The sequence below is a fragment of the Momordica charantia genome (assembly GCF_013281855.1).
Source record: "Momordica charantia cultivar OHB3-1 chromosome 1 unlocalized genomic scaffold, Mcharantia_2.0 BLBB01000001.1, whole genome shotgun sequence".
Taxonomy (NCBI): domain Eukaryota; kingdom Viridiplantae; phylum Streptophyta; class Magnoliopsida; order Cucurbitales; family Cucurbitaceae; genus Momordica; species Momordica charantia.
In genome coordinates, this window is record NW_028275157.1 from 20,086,571 (window position 1) to 20,106,487 (window position 19,917).

General features: G+C 35.6%; 3 protein-coding genes across 5 annotated transcripts; all 3 read right to left on the reverse strand.

Moving 5' to 3' along the window:
* Positions 1 to 692: 692 nt before the first annotated feature.
* On the reverse strand, positions 693 to 5,665 carry LOC111005578 (AAA-type ATPase family protein). 2 transcript variants are annotated; one of them, XM_088124593.1, is made up of 9 exons: positions 4,786 to 5,665; positions 4,459 to 4,699; positions 4,129 to 4,224; positions 3,787 to 3,897; positions 3,373 to 3,682; positions 2,922 to 3,012; positions 2,262 to 2,604; positions 1,732 to 1,880; positions 693 to 1,474 (listed from the first exon to the last, which is right to left on the reverse strand). In XM_088124593.1, the coding sequence occupies exons 3-9, from the start codon at positions 4,210 to 4,212 to the stop codon at positions 964 to 966; spliced, it is 1,599 nt and encodes a 532-aa protein (XP_087980719.1). In that variant the 5' UTR covers positions 4,213 to 4,224; positions 4,459 to 4,699; positions 4,786 to 5,665; the 3' UTR covers positions 693 to 963. The 2 variants fall into 2 exon arrangements, with proteins under 2 accessions (XP_087980719.1, XP_022132820.1); XM_022277128.2 differs by having other exon boundaries at positions 4,459 to 5,665.
* A 149-nt stretch (positions 5,666 to 5,814) lies between these two features.
* Positions 5,815 to 8,701, reverse strand: TLP2 (tubby like protein 2). Of its 2 annotated transcripts, XM_088124597.1 has the most exons (6): positions 8,316 to 8,701; positions 7,942 to 8,064; positions 7,433 to 7,819; positions 7,270 to 7,357; positions 6,764 to 6,893; positions 5,815 to 6,674 (listed from the first exon to the last, which is right to left on the reverse strand). In XM_088124597.1, exons 3-6 carry the CDS (start codon positions 7,793 to 7,795, stop codon positions 6,008 to 6,010), a joined length of 1,248 nt encoding a protein of 415 aa, XP_087980723.1. In that variant the 5' UTR covers positions 7,796 to 7,819; positions 7,942 to 8,064; positions 8,316 to 8,701; the 3' UTR covers positions 5,815 to 6,007. The 2 variants fall into 2 exon arrangements, with proteins under 2 accessions (XP_087980723.1, XP_022133110.1); XM_022277418.2 differs by lacking the exon at positions 7,942 to 8,064 and having other exon boundaries at positions 8,316 to 8,700.
* Positions 8,702 to 14,357: 5,656 nt separating this feature from the next.
* On the reverse strand, positions 14,358 to 16,840 carry LOC111005281 (Tetratricopeptide repeat (TPR)-like superfamily protein). Its single transcript, XM_022276730.2, has 3 exons — positions 15,725 to 16,840; positions 14,875 to 15,524; positions 14,358 to 14,792 (listed from the first exon to the last, which is right to left on the reverse strand). The coding sequence occupies exons 1-3, from the start codon at positions 16,643 to 16,645 to the stop codon at positions 14,513 to 14,515; spliced, it is 1,851 nt and encodes a 616-aa protein (XP_022132422.1). The 5' UTR covers positions 16,646 to 16,840; the 3' UTR covers positions 14,358 to 14,512.
* Positions 16,841 to 19,917: the final 3,077 nt, after the last annotated feature.

Genomic DNA, 19,917 nt, shown 5'->3' on the forward strand with positions numbered 1-19,917 from the left:
ACCTCAGCGGCGGAAATTTTCTCACTCCTTCCCTCCGATTTTCCACCGCCTGCTCAGTCTCCACCGGCGACGATTCTTCTCTCACTGTTCCGCCACCGACAGCGGGCAGAATCGAAGCGCTTCTGGTCAGAAAAAAAGTTTCACAGAAAAAACGAAAATTCTTTAGAAGCGGCGGAGATTCCAAACCACTTCCCGCGTCTGCGTTCGTTGGCGTTTTCTGTTTCGAGAGAGAGAAGAAGAAGAAGAAAAAATTAAAGAAAAAAGCGAAAGGCAGTTTCAAACCGAGACGAAAACGTGGCGAATATTTGACACAATCGAAAGCGGGCACTGGGCCACCGGATCGCCACGTGTCACCACACACGGCAGCAACCGCCCTCCATCGTCTCAGCTCGTCGCTCCACGTTAGCAACGGCGATCCGTTACCGAAAACTTCCTAAAAAGTGAAACAGTTCTGCCGTTGATCGTAATTGTGACCGGTAAGTTATCGGAACGGCAGAGCGCCGGCAATCTGTTCCGACAATACGTAAACTTGCTCGTCCTTGATCGGCTCAAGGTACGATCGAGGACACTGAACTGAATTTTTCACTGTAAAATTTTATTTTCTTCCCCATGAGACGTAAAATAAATTAAGTAAATACGTGTTCAATGTTCGAGATAAAAAGCTGGGAAAAAAAAGTGAAAGTGCAAAAAGATGCCGCAACGACCTGTGAATCGGCAGATGGTATTATCATCATCTGCGGGAGCTTCTTAAGAATCTTTATTGTAAAAAAAAAAAGAATTATAAATCAAATTCTTGCCTCAATGGGCCTGGGCCTGAAAGCCCACTGGCCCAATATCCTAATTTTAACCCATGAACTCTGGGCAACTGATTGAATATTTAACTACAGAATCGCAAGTAAAAAGTTTGGACAAAACTACATCTCTTCGCTGCAAGTGACGCGTTACAATGGACAAATACTTCAGCTAAGCAGGGTGACCACCTTCAGCAGCAAGTTTTAATCTTTGGTGATGCTCAGTTACTTTATAATCAACTATTTCCATCAACAATGTGGAGTCCAAAACACAGTCCGGCCGCCCATAAACAGCGGCCTGAACGCTTGCCATGAGCTTTGCGATCTCACGGCCGGAGAATCCTTCGGTCTTTCGGGCGGCATCTCTGAGCACATCGTCGGTTATGTCTCTCATGATTATTTGTTGGGGGCTTTTCCTGATTGAGAACACTCGCTTGGATGTGGCCTCATTTTGATTGCTTAGGTACTTGTTTAGGTAAAGCTTTAGCAGTTTGAAGCGCTCTTCCTCGCCGGGGATTGGGAACTCGATCACTTCATCCATTCGGTCAGTTACAGCACTGTCGAGATCACCTGGTCTGTTTGTCGCAAGTACAAGAACTATGTCTCTCGACTGGTCACCCGTTCGGAACAGCAATGCGTTTAGAGCACTTCGCTGAGCTTCGCTCATCCGGGTACTGTTGCGCCTGCATTGAGACAAACCAAACTGAGCTTTATAAAACGACTCCATGAAGATGATTCCTCTTAAAATATACTGCCAAAGGCATACAGATACCCACATTTCAGCTAAAAATGTACTACTTGCATTATAATCCTACACTACAAAAAATTAAAATTTGGAAAACATGCCGAGGAAAATAAAATTCAAAGACTTCTCAACAGGATACATTTTACAAGCTGCTTTTTTTTTTCTTTTTCTTGGGAGGAGGGAGAGGGGACTTACTCGCAGAGAAAAGCATCTGCCTCATCGATGAAAAGCAGTAAGCCTTTCCTTGAATTTTTAGCCCAGTCAAAAATTTGGTGAATTTTTGTAACGGCTTGAGGGCCCAAGGGTGCAACGTCTCCTCCAGTCATCATGGCATAATCCAAACCCTATGAAAACAAAAGGAATTAGGGATCAAAACGAACAACAAGATGAGTAACATTCAACCAACTGATCCTCATCATTTTATGGCAGGACACAGTTTTTGGATTACAACTGCTATGGCTGAATGATATCATATCATAGCTCTAAAACTATCAAGAAGAAACATATTCTATCGAACTTTTCAAAGTCTGGACTCATAGAACATGTAAGAATACAGATGCCTCAAAAATTTTATCCACATTTTGTTCGATAGGAAGTTGTTACTATTTGGTATTTACATAAAGAGAAATGTACACTGACCACTTTCAGAAGTCCCAAAACCAAGTGCACACATTTGTAATGGCAAAATAAGTGGAAACTAATCAAGGCATTGGTTAACATCTTACTGATTTTCGAGCTATCTCCCTTGCAACCATAGTTTTACCAGTTCCAGGAGGTCCATAAAATAGCATATTACGGAAGGGTGCCTCATGAGCTTTGGTGTTTGCAGTAGCTCTAGCAAGTTGTTCGATTCTCCATTTTAGTGAAGGATGGAGGACAATATTCCCAAGACCATTTTTATTTACTGTGAGAGCTGCAGCCCCAGCTCCAGTAGAAAATGCAACAGCTTTATTCTTTACCCAGGGTATTATCTTGGAACCTGGAATTCTTGAAACAGAGGATTCTCTAATAAGTGATGGCTGCCCCAATAACCGATTAACATAACCCCAGATAACTCGAGCACCTTCCCTGTAAGCCAGGTGGGAAAAGAAGGGGAAATGATTAGATGGCATATTGGGCTAAAATCGGTGAGGTAAAATAAGAACTAAAAATCACAGATTTGTATGTGGATCATGTGTAAATGGTTACATCTTGCAGGACAAGTGGTTGCTTTTTCACTTTTACACCTCTCTGGTGATAGAAGGGATGTAAGAAGTTTGTCAGGTCATTAGCAGATCATTATCGAGTTGAGGCTTGTGAAGGTGAAGGACCTAAAATTTAAATGCAATTATTCTACGATATACCTTACTACAAGGTATAATGTGATGAACTCATGAAACTATCACCTGGTAGTGTAAACTCCCGCAGCTAATGCAGTAGCTCCACCGACCGTCAAAACCAACTTATTGCGATCAGTCAGTAAAATCCTTACACCCCCTGCACGATTTAGTTAGGAGTAAATATATAAGGTATTTTGTGTGTCAACTAACGTCAAATATAAGATCAAACTAATACAGAAAAAAACATGTTAATCTATTACTTTCATATTGGACGTCCCAAAGCTTCTTGATGCCTCAAACTACATAAACTTTAAGGTATCCAGCGGGAAATGATAATTATCTGGAAAAACGTTCCTAAACTAGAATGTAGAAAAAGGAAAGAAACATTCATCTCTCTAAAAAATGGAGCCTCTAACGTCAACTTCAGAATTAGAACACAATAATCTGGTCAGTTATATTAAATTGTCTCCAATACCATGAACCCATCACGTGCTTATCAATTAAAATTTAATCAGACCTTCAATATGACTAAAAGTCGTGTTAATTGCAGCAAGCCACTTTTCTTTCTCGCCACTAATTCGTTCCATCAGCATTCTTCGGTTATGGTCTTCAGTCAGTTTTGCTTCATGTGCCCGACCCTCAGCTTCTGCCATAGCCTTCACTCTAATGGTTTCCCGCTCTATTTCAGCTCTCTCTTTCTCAGTCTGGCGTTGTTGTGCTTGTATCTGCTCCTCAGTTACTTGTCTTGCTTGTTCTTTTCTTATAGATGATTGTTCTTGCATTCCAACTAACTCAACATTATGTCGCCTTTGAGCTTCATGATCAGTCTGAAAAGAATAAGGAGACATCAATAACGAAACACTTACATGCAGAATCAAATCCTTTTATTCTAAAAATCCATTTTCTGGCCAATAAACAAAAACTAAACCACCTGCATTCTTTTTCTGGCTAGCTCATCTTCATAGCGCAGCATTTGTGCCTTTGCCTGTGCTTGCTGTTGAATTAAATTTCTTTGTTCTTCAGCCAGTTTCCGTTGTCTCTCCTGCCAATGGAAAAAAATAGAGTAAGGCCAAACAAGAATAACAACATAAAAACATATCGACCGTAGGAGGCTAACTTGTTCAAGTAGCTTATTATTTGCAAACCAATAATAAGTTCAGAGATTGTGGAGAATCAAATAAAAAAAAGCAACCACATTTGCAGTTTATGCCAGGAAGAAAGGCAAAAAAATTCTTGAATTGTTAGATATGTGATAACATAGATAAGAACCTACAATATCAACTTGAGCTTGAATGACTTCGTAATGGGTCTTTTCAGCGGCCACCTCAGCAAGACGCGTTTGTTCCTGCCTTTTCATCAGCTCAAAAACCTAACCCAGAAAGAACACAGTTAAAAGCAATGGAAAGTAAAGAAGTTGGATTTCACACCATACAACATGGAAAAACAAAATTTCATTGAAGACTCCCGTTATAGATACCAGAGCATGAAAATCATAATATAACACTTGATCAAGACCTCAAATATTCTTTCCATCTCTTCTTCAACTATCTGTCATAAAATCAACCAGAGAATGGGACAAATGAAGCAAGAAATGAAGTAGCACCTGCTTAGCATTGGGGGAACTATTGATTTCTCGGAGAGCTTTAGCACCCCTCTCCAATGCTTCAGCATCAAATCCGGACTTACTCGGCTCCTCAACCACAGGTTTAGCGTCTGAATTATCGTCAGAAGACTTCTCCTCCTGAGGAGACGAGAAAGGCGAGAACCGAAATGGAGAGTCGGCGTAGGCGTGGTTGGCGATCGTGGGCAAGGACGCCGCAGCCGCAGCTACGCAGGCGGATAATCTGGAGGAAGCCATATCTTCAGGAAATAGAAGCTCTGAAAATTCCGCTCAAATAAACTACTGTTAATGAAACCGTTTCAACGTCACCAGAACAGAAGAGTTGTCTTCGTCTTCTTGATCAAGCAAGAACATGGAATTAGAAATCGCGAGGCCAAGGTTTAAGCCTCCGTCTTCTTCCAGTTGCAGAGCCATAGGGTTTAAGGAAGAAAGGGCCAGACGGGTCGAAATGGGTTGCCCATAACCAAGGCCCAACAGAAGATCAATAGACTTCTTTTTATTAATAACAAAAATAAACATTCTAAAAAAATATTAAAAATAAAGATCAATACACTTCTTTTTTATTGTTCTATTTCGACTTGAATATTTACTTATTATTCTATTTCGTCTTGAATTTTTAAAGCTTTCAATGTTTCAACAGCTATAGATAATCAAAGCTTCTTTCTCTTCATCTATCAATTTCCTTTGCCACCTTAATTTGAGAAAATTTTCTCATTTCGAATTTGCTTGGAAGCAGAAATAAAGTAACAAAATAATAAAAGTATCAAAATAATTCTTTTTAATTCAATAACCAAAATAGAGATGTGATTGTTGACCTATCAAACTGGTTTTTTTTCTTAAGTTCAAGAACAAAAGTTATATAAACCCAATAATTATTGGACTAAAATAGAATAAACTTTAACATTCAAAAATAAAAGAGAATAAATACAAAAGTTAAAAACTAAAACGAGTATTTTCTTTTTCCTCAAGCCGAGTGGAGATTTAAAGCTTCCATTTAAAGAGGATCATTAATGGACGCCCTCGATATTAAATAAATAAAACTGGATAGCTTCCAAGCGACATAGATTTTTTTCCTTTTATTTTTTATTTTTAATTTCTTCTCTCTCAAAAGTGGAAATTGCTATTTTCTCACATAGTCTCTAATTTTAATATGCTGTAAAAGAGGAAGATTATCAACCTATCCGAGCATAATCTAACTAATAACTGCCTCGGATTGTAGATTCTCTACTCCAATATTTGATTTTCAATTCTGAAAAAGTAAAGTTTGCTTAGCTTGGGAGAAATTTAAGATTATAAATTAAACAAAAAGAAAAAAAAAAAACCCTGCTACCAAACAAGTTAGAAAAATAGTATTAGCTAAATTATAAGCCTTTCCAATGATGGACGGCTGCAAAGCAAAATGGAAAATATAGATGAGAAATGAAGTTTCAGTAACAAGGAGATGGGGAAAATATAGAACAATCTCTAATAATTAACATATACCAGAAACACATCTGGAGGGCCGAAAGGGAACTGCAACACAGAAGGATTGCTATTCACATGCTGGTTTGGTGTCGAAGCTGCTCAAGCAGATCACGAATGCTTGGAAGGTGGAGAGCGGGTAGCGATAATCCATCGTGAAGATGTCCTTCCCAATTTTCCCAAACTGCAATATTATCTTCTCTTGCTCTTCAACTGACATATTGAGGGCTGGATCTACATCGGCCACAAGTTGAAAATTCTTTACAGAAGCCACAGTCACACGCCCTCTGAAGTTCAAGCACCAACATTGAAGCTGTTCATGCCATCTAGGAGCCTTGTTCTTGAGAACCAAGGATTCTCCCAATTCTTGAACTGGTGCCCCTGAAATGCTTGTGGAACTGAAATCCGTGTCTGGCTCCTTCCCCTTGGAACCCGGTAGAGGGGGGTGATGGTCATCGAAACAGGATGTGAACGATGTTGGTGTTGGTGCACTTCTTCCCTGTTGAATGCAAGATGCAGGGATTGAGTGCATAACACAGTGCATTCTTCTGGGCCCTCTAGTCCGTAGAACATTAAGCTCGTAAGAGATTGCTCCTATAGTGTAGTTACAAGCTGACATTCTTGGAGACACTTGTTTCGCATGAAACCTACGATTCGATTGGTTATTTGGTTGTGATGCTGCGAGAACTGGTGGTTGGCTATCATACATGGTGAACTTTGTGCCAAAAAAGTTGGACCTACAAGATTTCGTCAAATCAAACATTAAAACTTCAATAATGATGTAATCGGTAAACAATAATAGTAGGATCAAGAAGGAGACGCTTGCCTTAATTTGCCAACATAGGTACTGCAGGCCCAAGAAAAATCATCCGCTACCAGAGATATAACAAAATCTGTACCTGTAGCCCTTCTTATTCTCTTGGCCGCTAATAACAGTTTATCACTTTCATTCTCCGCTGTCAATTCAATGAGATTATTATTAAGCGAAAACCACATAAAAACTCGAGATAGTTTGTTAATGCATTAAAAATAAGACATATTTTCCCATAAGCAGGGGGATTAAACTGGGAAGTATCAGAAAGCAGTAAATGAAGTCCAAACTAATGAACTTATCCAAAGATTTTGCCAAGCTAGCTTCTCTTTCATAATATATAACTCAGAAGCATGCATTTATACGATGCTAATCATATTAAAATATCAACAACAGGAAGAAAATCCAAAAACTATGATCAGCCATGGTGTGGTATATCATATATGGACCATCTCATCCATAACCTTGTTTTTTTTAAGGTTTATCAGGAATCCAAGTAGGAAACAGGGAACATCACCTACAAGGCACGAGTCCGGAGTATAGAAGATAGGTTGAAGTTGGTCTGTGCCTTCTAACATAGCACTGAATCGGAGAGTCCCGAGGTCCCGGCTTTTCAAAAGCACCAGAAAAAGAGTTAGCTGTAGCACAAACTTCTCAAAAAGAGGAACTGGACACACTCTCTACCTGTTTCAGTGAAATGGGAAACGTGAGCCTCCCACACTGCTCAGGAGTTTTGACAACCTCCTTTGTAATGTTCCTCCATGACCTGCACACTGAAGCACAAAAAACGACAACAGCCCGAGCAGGCCACGAGGTTTCGCTCTCTTCTACTCTTTGGATTATGTCCAAAAGCAACTCAGGAGGCAAGTTCGACCACTGCCCTTGTTGAATTGCTTCAGGCTGGGGAGGCTGAGGCAGCACTTCATCAGGTGCAATATGTGACCTCGTGCGACTTCGCCAGTTCCTCCCTTCTCCCCCTCGCTTCGGTTTGATCCCAAGTCCATCTTTCATCTCCCTTAGTTCGCGAACAAAGCTTTTGAACGACATATTTGTGTGGCATGTCAATCCTTCCTGTCCAAATTCAACCACAGCCCACTCAAATTAACAAACCAGTACGCAAAGGGAGATCAATTTAAAGCCAAACAAACAGATCAAGAGAAGATTATGTGCTTAATGTCACGGTATATAATTACAATTGGCAAGTGTCATAGTAAAGATTCGTTTTCGGAATATGATATCATAGCAGCAGATACTTCGTATCCTTCCACGTTGCTGAGTAAGAAACCAATAGACTGAGCATCATTCCAGCACCTCTCCTTATCAAAATTAAAAAAAAAAAACAGAGACAACACATATCTTTATTCTCGTCATCAGTGACCACAAAACCAAAAAAAAAAATCTTTGCAATTTGATTAGCCTTTCTCATCCATTTTCAAGCAATACCCAAGATTCCCTATCTAACAAATTTGCCAACTAAAGACCTCATATAGGCCAGGCTTCAGAAATCCAGAGAAACAGAAAACACAAACAAGAACTGAAATGCAGTTAGAAAGATAGAGGAATCAACCTGCCAAAAAATGGTAAAGATCAAGGAAATCCAGGGGAAAGAATCAGCTTAAATCCAACCAACCCCAGTGAGGAAATCATCGGAAAAAACCGGGATCACGAGACGATGTGAAATAAAACTAAGGAAACGATACGATACTCATCAGTCGGACATTAAATCCAGAAAATAGCACCATGAACAATGAGTAGACGACGGCGATTCCAAAACATAAACAATGGGCGGCTTCGAAGTTGAAACACCACAGCGCTAACAAGAAATCCACAGCTTTGTTGGTGTTCAGAAATTGATGGATCCAGGCTAGTTTTGTTTCCTTAAAAAAATTGGTTATATAAAATGCTGATGAGAAGAAGAAGATTGACGTAAAATCGACTGAGGAGCGAATCTAGGGCCCGATCGATCACTCTTACTATCCCCAACCACACCGCCTTTAGGACACGTGTTACCCAAGTTTTGGATTTTCTGATTTTCAATCGTCTATTCCCTTTTTCTTAGATTTGCTTTTTTTATTTATTAAAAAAAATTATACAAAAATACGTCTCGATTCTTTAAAAGTTTTAATTATACCTTTAACTCTGAAATTATTTCAAAAATACCATTCTGCGTACATACGCAGGGTGATAGGTAGTTTTAATTATGCCCTTTAATTTTGAGTTATGTTTTAATTATACTTCTGTGGTTTAAAAAGTCTTATCCAAAAGTTGTTTAAAAAAATAACTTTATTAGTAGTATTATCATAAAATAATGATGAAAATCTGACAGGTCAGTGAGTCGTAAAAAAGTTGAAGCGTCTTAATCACATTAGAAATATGGAAAAATAATTTTAGGAGTTGAAAGGAAAATCATTGTTTCTCCTCTTGCGATCAAAAGCTTTGGGAGAAAACAAAAATTTGTAAGGGACAACCAAACCACAAATGACAAATGAAATATGAAATCTTTAATCTTCCCACAATTAATTGATAAAACCTAGGGCTAAAGAAAACAAAAACAACTTAATCTAAGAATCACTAAGTTGCTTGATAATTAAAGTTCTTACTTGAGAGTGGTCTTCCCAGCAAAGTTCTCTTTTTAATTTTTTTATGTGGTTTTATATTTTTACCATATAATTGTACTGTACATGTGTAGATAATTTTTACAACTTACCGTCAGGTCATTTTTTTATTTTTTTTCAATGAAAAGTTGACAAAATAGAATATTTAAAAAATACATGTACTTGGTAACATGTATTTGATAACATATTTGAAAGTTAAATTTCAATTAAAAAATTGTTCAAACATCTATTTAGTAATATCCTCTCTAAACTAGTTACCAACTAAAATATTGAATTCAATCTAAATAATGTTAATAATTTATTGACATTCTTATTATACATTTTGTGGAATTATTATTTTATAATATATTAGATAATTTATATTACTATATTACTATATTTATATATTTTAATTAAAAAATAATTTATAACATGACATGAAATAATATAGTTATAAAAAATATATATATGTGTTTTCAATTTAATTCAACTTCAAATTTAAAATATGAAAATACTGAAACATAAAAAAAAATATGTTATTTTCCAAAATTTTACTTTTTAAATCACAGAGTCTCAAAACATCAAGTAAATAATTACGGAATCCACGAGTCTAGTAAATTTGAAAATAAAAAAAAAATAGAATTTGGACTGAATATCAAACAGTTCATGAACAGTTTTTAAAATTGCGATTTGAAACTTTGAAGCAACCCCAAAGTTGGCTCGTTTTGAATAATTTAAACCTTTAAAAAAAATGCCAAAACAGTCCAAACAGACTCAAAAATTATTTTTCCCCTTCCAAGGAAGAAGAAGCCGCTTATTTTCTGGAAGGATCTCTTGACGTAATATGGATTCTTTTTTCGTTGAAAATAATGATTTATTTATTTTAAAGAAATGCTTTCACTTGACACTTGACAAGTGACAGAACCTTCGTGGAAAGGAGTAGGAGATATTTTAATTGACTTATTCACGTGTCCATCACGTGAACTTTTATTCAGCGAAATTTCAAAAATCTTATGGTAAAATCACGATTTACGTTTAGTTTTAATTTTGATTTTTATAATTAGTTAAATCTCTCTCCATCAGTTTTACTCATTAAAATTTCTATTTATTTTTCTTCTATTTTTTACTAAATTTTAAAGCCTAATACTAATTACTAACTAACACAGTTATCTAAATAAAAAAATAAAAACTTACTCCCATTCATTTAATACAATAATAGCTTACTATAACAAAAATAATTTATAAGATATAACAAAATTATGAGACTAAATTCAAACTTTTAAAATTATTGAAATTAAAATAAAATTAAGCTCGAGCCAATGTGGACAAAATTACAACTTTTACAATTATAAAAAACAAAATAGTTATTAAGCAAAATTTACTTGCGATGAGTTAATTTGTTTGAACATGAGTTTTCAATAAATAATTAATAATAAGAAATAATTGTCAGCACCTCGTCCTAGATGAAACAAAGACTAAGATAAAAATTGTATCAAATATCTTATAAATGAATAAATTTATCCTAATCCATCAACTTAAATTTTTGAATTTATTAGTGGTTTAATAATATTTAATAAATTGAGACTAATAAGAGATTTGAAAATAAGTCCAGCATTTAAACGAGGATTCTTGTGGGAAAAGTACCACACACCCAGCATTGTGTTTATCTTTATTATTCATTTTAGTGTCACTGTCATGACATATTTTGTTAGAAAATAATATGCTAATGGGTCCATTTTCATTAGAAGGCTGCTAATGAAAATGAATCAGCATGCAAACCGCCATGTCATCAAATTGGCCATCAAGATATACTGTCTTTTGTTTTTCAATTTATTTTGTAGGCTAAATATTCATATTATTGTCTTTAAATTTAAAATGTCTTTTAAATTTTGTCTGGAACTGTCACATACATTCTTTGGAAATTGGATTTTTTTATAATACTTTTGTTTTAAGTTTTAAGATTTTTAAAGCCATGTTTGTTATTAATATATACATTTAAACTAAGTTTCAAAGCTAAAAAAAAAAATTGTTATTGGTCTTTAATTTAGTTAAGATTTCAAAATATTTAAAAAAAAAAACGTAAAATGAAAGATTAATCATCCAAAAAAATAAAAGATCAATTAAAGGAATGGTTAGCAAATTCATTTAATTTTTAAAAACATAACATTTAGATCAAAACAAAACCTTGAAAATATTATTAGACTAATTACTTTTAGAATATTACATCACAATTCAAATAAGATGTGAGAATTCAACCTACCACCATTTTATAGAAAAAAGTTTTTAAGATTTTTTTTTTTTTGATAAATGAAAAGAAAAAAAAAACTAAGACTTTGTTTAAATGAATTTTAAGAATTGGTTTAAGATCATTTAAATTGGTTGTCATAATTACAAATTTGTCATATAACAAAATATTGTATAAATATGATATACCATTCTATATATACAGAATTGGGATATATGATCTCAAACATTTTATTTGAGTTTGGGCTTAAAATTATGTCATATTTACAGTAATATCGAGTTTATCCTCTTATGATTGTTGTTATTTAGTGAGTGAGAGAGACGTGGACGTGGACAAGCAGGGCCCTCAATGGTGAGTACAGCTAAGAAAGAAGTGGTGAGAAAACCAATATTTTTTTTCCTTTTAAGTTCAAAACCAATCCGACGTGGAGCCAGCAAGGATGCCTGTTTTCGATAACGTCCACAGGAATATATTTCTAACCTTCATTATTTTGGGTTATGTATAATATAATGCCATTTTATCATCATTAGAATCATATGTATATAGTACAATAATAACTAAATAGTTTTTATTTTTTAAATAGTATTATTTTAAAGAATAACCAATAATACTCACCTTAACATTTTTTTTTAAAGATAAATACATGTCCAAGTTTAGCACATTAATATTCATACTCAAAACCACATTAGTTACTTGTTAAAAAAAAATTGAAAATTTGAGTCAAAATAGAATAATCTAGAAAGTTTAGATTTTTTTAGTTCAATAAATGTAGGGGTGGATGATCTAACCTCAACGTTAATTAATAATTAATAATGGACCTTTGATAACCTTCTATATATTAATGGAAAGCAATTAAACAATTTGGGAATAAAAATGAGAAGGGCTTTCGATTGATTTGTCCCAGATTTAGAAGGGTGGCTAAATTAAAGTTAGTGGGAAGAAATCGCCAAAGAAAAAGGATGCAAAGAGAAACAGCCTGGGCAGTGGGTGTGGAGAGGGAGACCAATAATAAAAATCCAAAATCCAACTACATAAACAGCACCAATAATCAATAATGGATGAATGAAATCAGGAGCAGTTCGAAATAGAAGGCAAGTTCAGCACTCCCAACTCAAACACCCAAAAGCACTTCTTCACCGAACCTCACTCGTTTGGTGACGTTTTCATTCTTAATTTTTAATAGAAAAAAAGAGAGAGAATTGTATGGCCTCCAGCACTCCTAAATTCAATAATAATAAAACAATATTTTTATTTGTGTTTTTGAAACAAATGGGAAAAAAAACTAGAAACAAAAAATTTGTTTTTGTTGTTTCGAAAATTTATATATAATGTTAAAAATAATTCTAAAAAATAAGAAACAACAAATATAAATAGTTGTTAAATGCTTAAATTTCTTAACAAATCATAAACGTTACCAAACGGGTCTTTAAATTTCAACAATTTTACTTCTTCCTACCATTTTAATTCTAAAATCTAACCGAAAATAGAGTTGTATTCTACCTTTTCATTGTTTACGATATATTTTGGTAGTATATTTGGAATATTAAAACACTAAAAATATACCGATGTTTCCCATCAAAATGCAGTCGAAAAGTTGTTTTTGGAAATATAATTTCACTAGATTTAGTGAATAAGATACCAAACGAACTCATGAGGTGCAAAGATGGGTAATAGTCATAGACTCATATTCTCCTCAAAAACTTATTATATTTATTAAGGAGATTTTTTAAATTTGTGAGATTATTGGTAATGGGAAAGATCAAAGATGGCAACAGGTTGGTTGGTCATTTCAAGGGTCAATTATACTAAAATTATATGCATGCTAAAGAAGATCCGCGTGGATTGGTATATTACATCGAATCAAGAATTGGCAGCTACTGTTACATCTTTTTGATGGATTAGGTTTTTCTTTCCTTTCTTTTTTTTTCTTTCAAATGAAGTCTGATAGAGGATTCTGGACAAGGTGATGCGTTCGCTTTAGATTTGAAGTGGATATTCAGTCGGTCTCAAGCTTAAGTTGATGTTCTGCTATCACTCTCAAACTTAAGTTGATACTTAGTTAAAAATTTTGTACTTTGGAGACGAATAGACCCACCTTTTATAGGAGAACGTTATTGGGAAGCGTCGTCAGCCATTCTAGCACCTCGTATCACGTGTCAGCGGATTTTACGCATGTGGCATCTGCATTTCTCATGTCCGTGTCGAGCTAGGCTTTTCATCGGACTAGTCATATAGGTGACTTTGCATGTCACACCTCATTCTTGATCTATTCGAGTATGGTCCAACACATGTTTTTAGATGAAGTGGTACGTGTGGCAGGTTCTGATCCTACCTACCACATAAGTAATTTGATCAAGTTACTCATCAAAATTATGTCTTAATTTTTTTATTGGTCGTTGATGGTAATATGTAGTTGTAAGTATAGAGCCACGTTAGGATTCTAGAGCTTAATTATAAAATAAGCTTCAGTCTACTTTGAAGTTGAAAGAAGAGTATCCAAAATTAACTATAGCTTATTTTAACTTGTTCTTTCTTTTCTCTCTTATAGAGTAGTTTTCAAGTTTGGGCCTTATGTTGTTGAGAAACAGAGGAAAAAAGAAATATTTTTATGATTTATATATCTTTGAACTTTTCTTTGATTTGCTTTATGCTTGAAGGGAGCTTAGATTTAGCTACCTTAAGGTCCCCAACATGAAAATTTCTCAACATTTCCAAAGGTATCTTAAGAACTTTTCTTGGCAGAAGCATGTCTTAATAAGTTGAAAGGAAATGAGATTGAACATTGCGACTATAAATCATTTAATATTAACAAGAATACATAATATGTTATATTACACATTCTGAAGTTAGAATTTGATTGTGCATAAACAATCTTTGAAAGTGACAAAAGAATATCATCAACATGGACATATAAATCTTGCCCCTCTACCAGTAATCTCTGCAAGAACATCTCCCATCTCTAAAATGGTGGAAACGAACTCTATCCCGCATTACAATGTCTCTTTTATAGATCCTAGATACGAGCTTCGCAACGTCATGGCAATCTCCACATACCCTTAGATTCTTAACAACTCGAATCGTCGTTCCTGGTTTCATATTGATCAATCCGAATGCAATCGCCAGCTTCTCACTGTGCTGCGCCATCACTGTCTCTTTCTCATCATTCTCAAGATCAAGCCATAAATCTTTAGTCACAGGTTTGTACCTGTTAAAGAATATGATAAAATTTCAAATATACCATAACTTATCGATGTAAGTTTTTGAATTCAATGGTGATTTTAGAATACCCTTCTTTGCGTAATCTCTCTGCAACCTGGTTCAACTTCTGGTGAATCTGCTTCATCTGTGGATGATCTTGATGCCCAGCTAGAAATTCATGAACAACGCCATCTAAAGTTATCAAACTCTTTCCCGGAGGAATTAGGACCCTCAGCTTCTTCATCTTCAACCTCAATTCAGCTGCTTCTTTCCATTTACCTTCTGCAGCCAAGATGGTTGCCAATTGAATGTACCGCCCGCTGTGATCTGAATCAACTTCCACCAAATGGGTTCCAATTTGGCCAGCAAGAAAAAAATCCCCATGAATCTGACAAGCCTTCAGTAGAGCTCCCCATATCACAGCATTCGGTTTCATCGGCATCATCTCGATCAACTCCTTCGCTTCCTGCAACAGCCCGGCTCGACCCAGAAGATCAACCATGCACCCGTAATGCTCAATACATGGACTCAAGTTATAGAGACTTTTCATGCTCTTGAATAAAGATTTTCCCTCTTCAACCAATCCTCCGTAGCTGCAGGCCGTCAGAATTGCAGTGAAAGTGATGGAATTTGGTCTTGTTCCTTCTCTCTGCATTTTGTTGAACCATTCCAGTGCTTCCACTCCACGCCCATTAATAGCAAAACCTTCAATCATGGCCGTCCATACATGGACATCTTTCTAACAGGGATTTAATAAAAAAAACATAGAGTTATCATCTCAGGTTGTTTTTAAATATGGTTGGTAGCATATTCAGAAATTATATCTCGATTTAAGAAGTTGCTGAAACTGTGTTCAGTACTCTTCACTTAATAAGCTCACCAACCAAATATCCACTAAGTGTAAGAACAATAAACTGATGCTGAATCTGAATTGCATACCAAAGAGGCCTTCAACTCCGCAAAAACCTGCAAGGCTTCTTCCAAGTCGCCGCATTTTACGTACATATTTACTAGAGCACAGGCAATGACTCGATCAAGATGGACTCCATTGTTGAGTACATAGAAATGGAGCCATCTTCCTTGCTCCAACGCTCCAAGATTTGCACAAGCAGTGAGCATACTCGCAACAGCAACCGCATCAAGTTCAAATCCCGCCCTCTGCATTTCGCAGCAAAGTTCCAAAGCTTCCACGCCCAGTCCTGCCTCAACTAGCCCCGAGATCATCGACGTCCACGAGACAACATTCTTCAACGGCATCTCCAAGAAAACCCCATACGCTGATTTTACGTCCCCAAATTTGATATACCCATCAACCATCGTGTTCCAAGAAACGACATCTCGTTCAGGAATATGATCAAACAGTTGGCGTGCATACTGAATGTCACCACATAACGTATAAGCACGAATCAGAGAATTCATGGCGAAAACATCCGACCCAAATCCCAATTTCACAATCAGTCCGTGGACCTGAAGGGCCTCCCCCATGGCAGACAAATCGCGGCACGATTTGAGCAAGAAAGGGAAGGTGTGAGAATTGGGCGGCACGGAAGAAGAAAGCATCTGACAATATAAGAGAAACGCTATTTTTGGTTCGTTACTGTCTGAGTACGCTCTAATGATGGCGTTCCACATGAAAGTGGTGGGCCTGGTGATTCCATTGAAAACCATTTGCGCGTAATGGAGATTTCCGAAATGAGGTGTGCTGCAGAGCGTTAGAAGCTTGGTGGCTAATTTGGGGTCTGTGGCCGTCTCTGTCTTGATCATTTGAGCGTGGATCTGCTTCAGGTGCTTCATGGTGGAACAGTTTTCGAGCAGAGACATGGTCTGAGCCCATGGTGATTCTGCTGTTAGCGTGAACATGACAATAGATTCTCATAAGTTTTCGAAATATTGGTGTTCCTCTGGTTTGAAATCCTTGTTCCTCTCGGAAAATTCTGTATGGACCACCACTATCCTACTTTATCTTGTTCATGGCCTTCAAACTTTTTAAACAATTTCCATAAGAAAGAAGGAAAGAAGAAAACTGACATTTGCTGACATAAGAAAGAAGGAAAGAAGAAAACTGGCCATTTCCTTAAGCTACAGGTCTTTTTAAGTTTTTTAATTATCTTTTTCAAAACACAAGATTTGTAGGCGGCATCACCTTCATACCAAATGACCCTCACTATCCTCCACTAATATTTTAGACTTCCCTCCTGATTTCATCTCTCTACCTCCATCTCCCTTTTTTCCAGATTTTTTTTCCTTATCTTTTTTATTATTCTCTTTTCCTCCTCAGCAAAGTTTTTTTTCTCATTCTCTCTAAAATTTTCTTGGAGTTTCTCTTTTCCTTCTTCCATACATTCTTCCATTTTTTCTAATTACTATTATTCCCTTTCTTCTTTATTAACCACAAAAAGCAATTTATTTTAAAAAAAACGGCTAAATCTTTCAGCTTTTTTTTTAAACCAGCAGCCTCATGGTTCCTGTGACTTCGCTGACGACCGCTGCATCAAAGCCGATGAAGGAAGTCATTCGCCAAAGAAAGAAGCTCAGTGGGAGAGGAATGAGGGAGGAGATAAAGAGAGATAACGAGGGTGAGCGAGAGAGCGAGAGAGCGAGATCGAGGGTGAGCGACAGAGAGATCGAGGGTGAGCGACAGAGAGATCGAGGGAATCTAAAAATAATATTTTTAATGAGATTGTTTGGAATCTAAAAATAATATTTTTAATGAGATTGTTTTTTTTATAGTATCTAAAAATTAATTTTGAATTAATGTTTATCAAATCAAATTAATTTTGAGAAAAAGGAATTTTAATATTAATTCAAATTGTTTCCCGAAATCTCTCATCAATCCCCTTAGTTTTAATTATAATTGAATTTCAAATCCCCCAATTTTACTTTTCCAATCCCCAATTTTGCTTTCTAATTAAAAAAGAGATTTTGGGAAAAATTTGAATTAAATTTCAATTTCGAATACTTTCTTTTTGTAATTAGATTTTAAATTGATATTTTGATTTGATTAAATTTTAAATTAGGAATGAAAGAGATGAAAGCAAAAGGAGGGGTTTTTAATTCAATCCTAATTAAAACTACGTTCAGAGATTTAATGAGATTGAGAATAGATTTCGGGAAACAAATTTGAATTAATATTGAGATAGTATTTTTAGATTCCCTCAATTCTCGCTCAACCTCGCTCCCTCTCGCTCAACCTCGCTCCCTCATTCCTCTTCCACTGATCTTCTTTCTTCGGCGAACGACCTCCTTCGTCGGCTTTGATGCATCCATAGTCAGTCACGGGAATCATGGAGGAAAAAAAATTACTTAAAATAGAGAAAGAGGGAAGATGGAAAAGAGAAACTCCAAGAAAATTTAGGGAGAATGAGAAAAAAAAAATTACGATAAGAAAACAGAGAGGAGGAAAAAAAATCTGGAAAAAGAGAGAGATGGAGGTAGAGAGAGGAAATAAGGAGGTAAGTCTAAAATATTAGTGGGGGAGAGAGAAGAGAGATAGAGTCTGGAAGAGAAAAAAAAAAGCAAGGAGGGACATGGAAGGTGATTTGTGTGATGACTAGAAAATTTGTGTTTTGAGAAGAACGATTAAAAAATTTAAGAGACCCTTACAAAAGGCTTATTTTGTAAAAAAAGATCAGTATTAGACCAAAACACATTTCAAAACAACATTAAAATGTTTAAATCTGAATACAAAATCGATAAATATTTAAATATTCTTTTTAAAATTAATGGTTTATTTATAGAAACGAATTAACACATATTTCAAAAGAACGTTAAAATCCGACCACAAAATCGATAAGTATTTAAATATTCTTTTTTAAAATAATGGTTTATTTATAGTAACGAATTAACATATGTAGTTATCTGGGGTGCGGATAAAAAAAGGCTTTTTTTTTTTGGTGAAGAGCGCTTATCATTTGGGAATGAAAATCCAGAACGTCTATGTGGCTCATTCGTCTTCTAATCTGAGTATACAATAAAATGTGCTGTGTGTTTTGCCGGACCTATATTTTCTGGGAGTGTAAGGTAATTAAACGGATCTGGAATTTTTTGCTAAATTCTAATGTTGGATTTTTTAACATTGACAGAAGAAGCTGTAACATGGAGGACTATTGGGCGTGGATTTTAGACAACTCAATTAAGTACGAATTGGAAGTGTTTCTGCTCGGGTCGTAGGTGATTTGGAGTCACAAAAATAACATCATTTTTAAAGGAGAACAACACAATTTTGCAATTTTGTTAGAGCAGACAAAAAAATATATTTTAGAGAACAACACGAAAACAAGAGACTCCTATGATACAAGACAAATCATATTTCAGAGTAGTGTATTAAAGGGAGTGTCAAGATGGATACCTCCTCCCCTCCATACCTAGGCGCTGAACGTTGATGCTTTTTGGTCAGTAGTTCATTAGATGGGCGTTCTCGGCTGGGTGCTTCAGAACTGGGAGGGCGCTATTATTCTTACGGGGAACAAATTAGTGGACGACCCTAGTAGCATCAAGGCATTGGAAGCCATGGCCGTTCTTGAAGGGCTTCGAGCGAATAACTATCTTGTGACTTTTTCAATCCGAGTGGAATCTCATTCTGCGGAGGTGGTATCGCTCTTGAGATGAGAAGATATCGATTTGACAGAAATTTTCTGGGCTGTTAATGAAATTCGTTATTCGCAAGATTCTGGTGGGATTTGTGATTTTGTAAAGGTTGATCCGTTGCGAATTACTTGTCCATCACCTTGCAAATATTTTCGGTTGATTAATGAAGTATTTTTCTCTAAAAAAAAAAAATTTCTAAACCTAACCACAAAACTAAACGGATAAGTAGTTAAATATTCCTTTTAAAAAATAATGGTTTATTTAGAGTAATGGTTAACACAAAATTTTAAAAGAACATGAAAATGTCTGAACTTGACCACAAAGCCAAATAAAATAGCATTTATACTATCAAATAAAATATCCAAACCTAGCTAAAAATGCAAATTAATAGGACTAAGAAAGCTCATACGTCTTTTTCAAAAAAAAATAATAATAATAATAATAATAAATAAATAAATCTCATACCATGTAGTCTTATCTAGTCAAGATAATACTCAAGAAGAGATACTCATGTGACTACCCACAAGACTTTCTAAAATACAAAT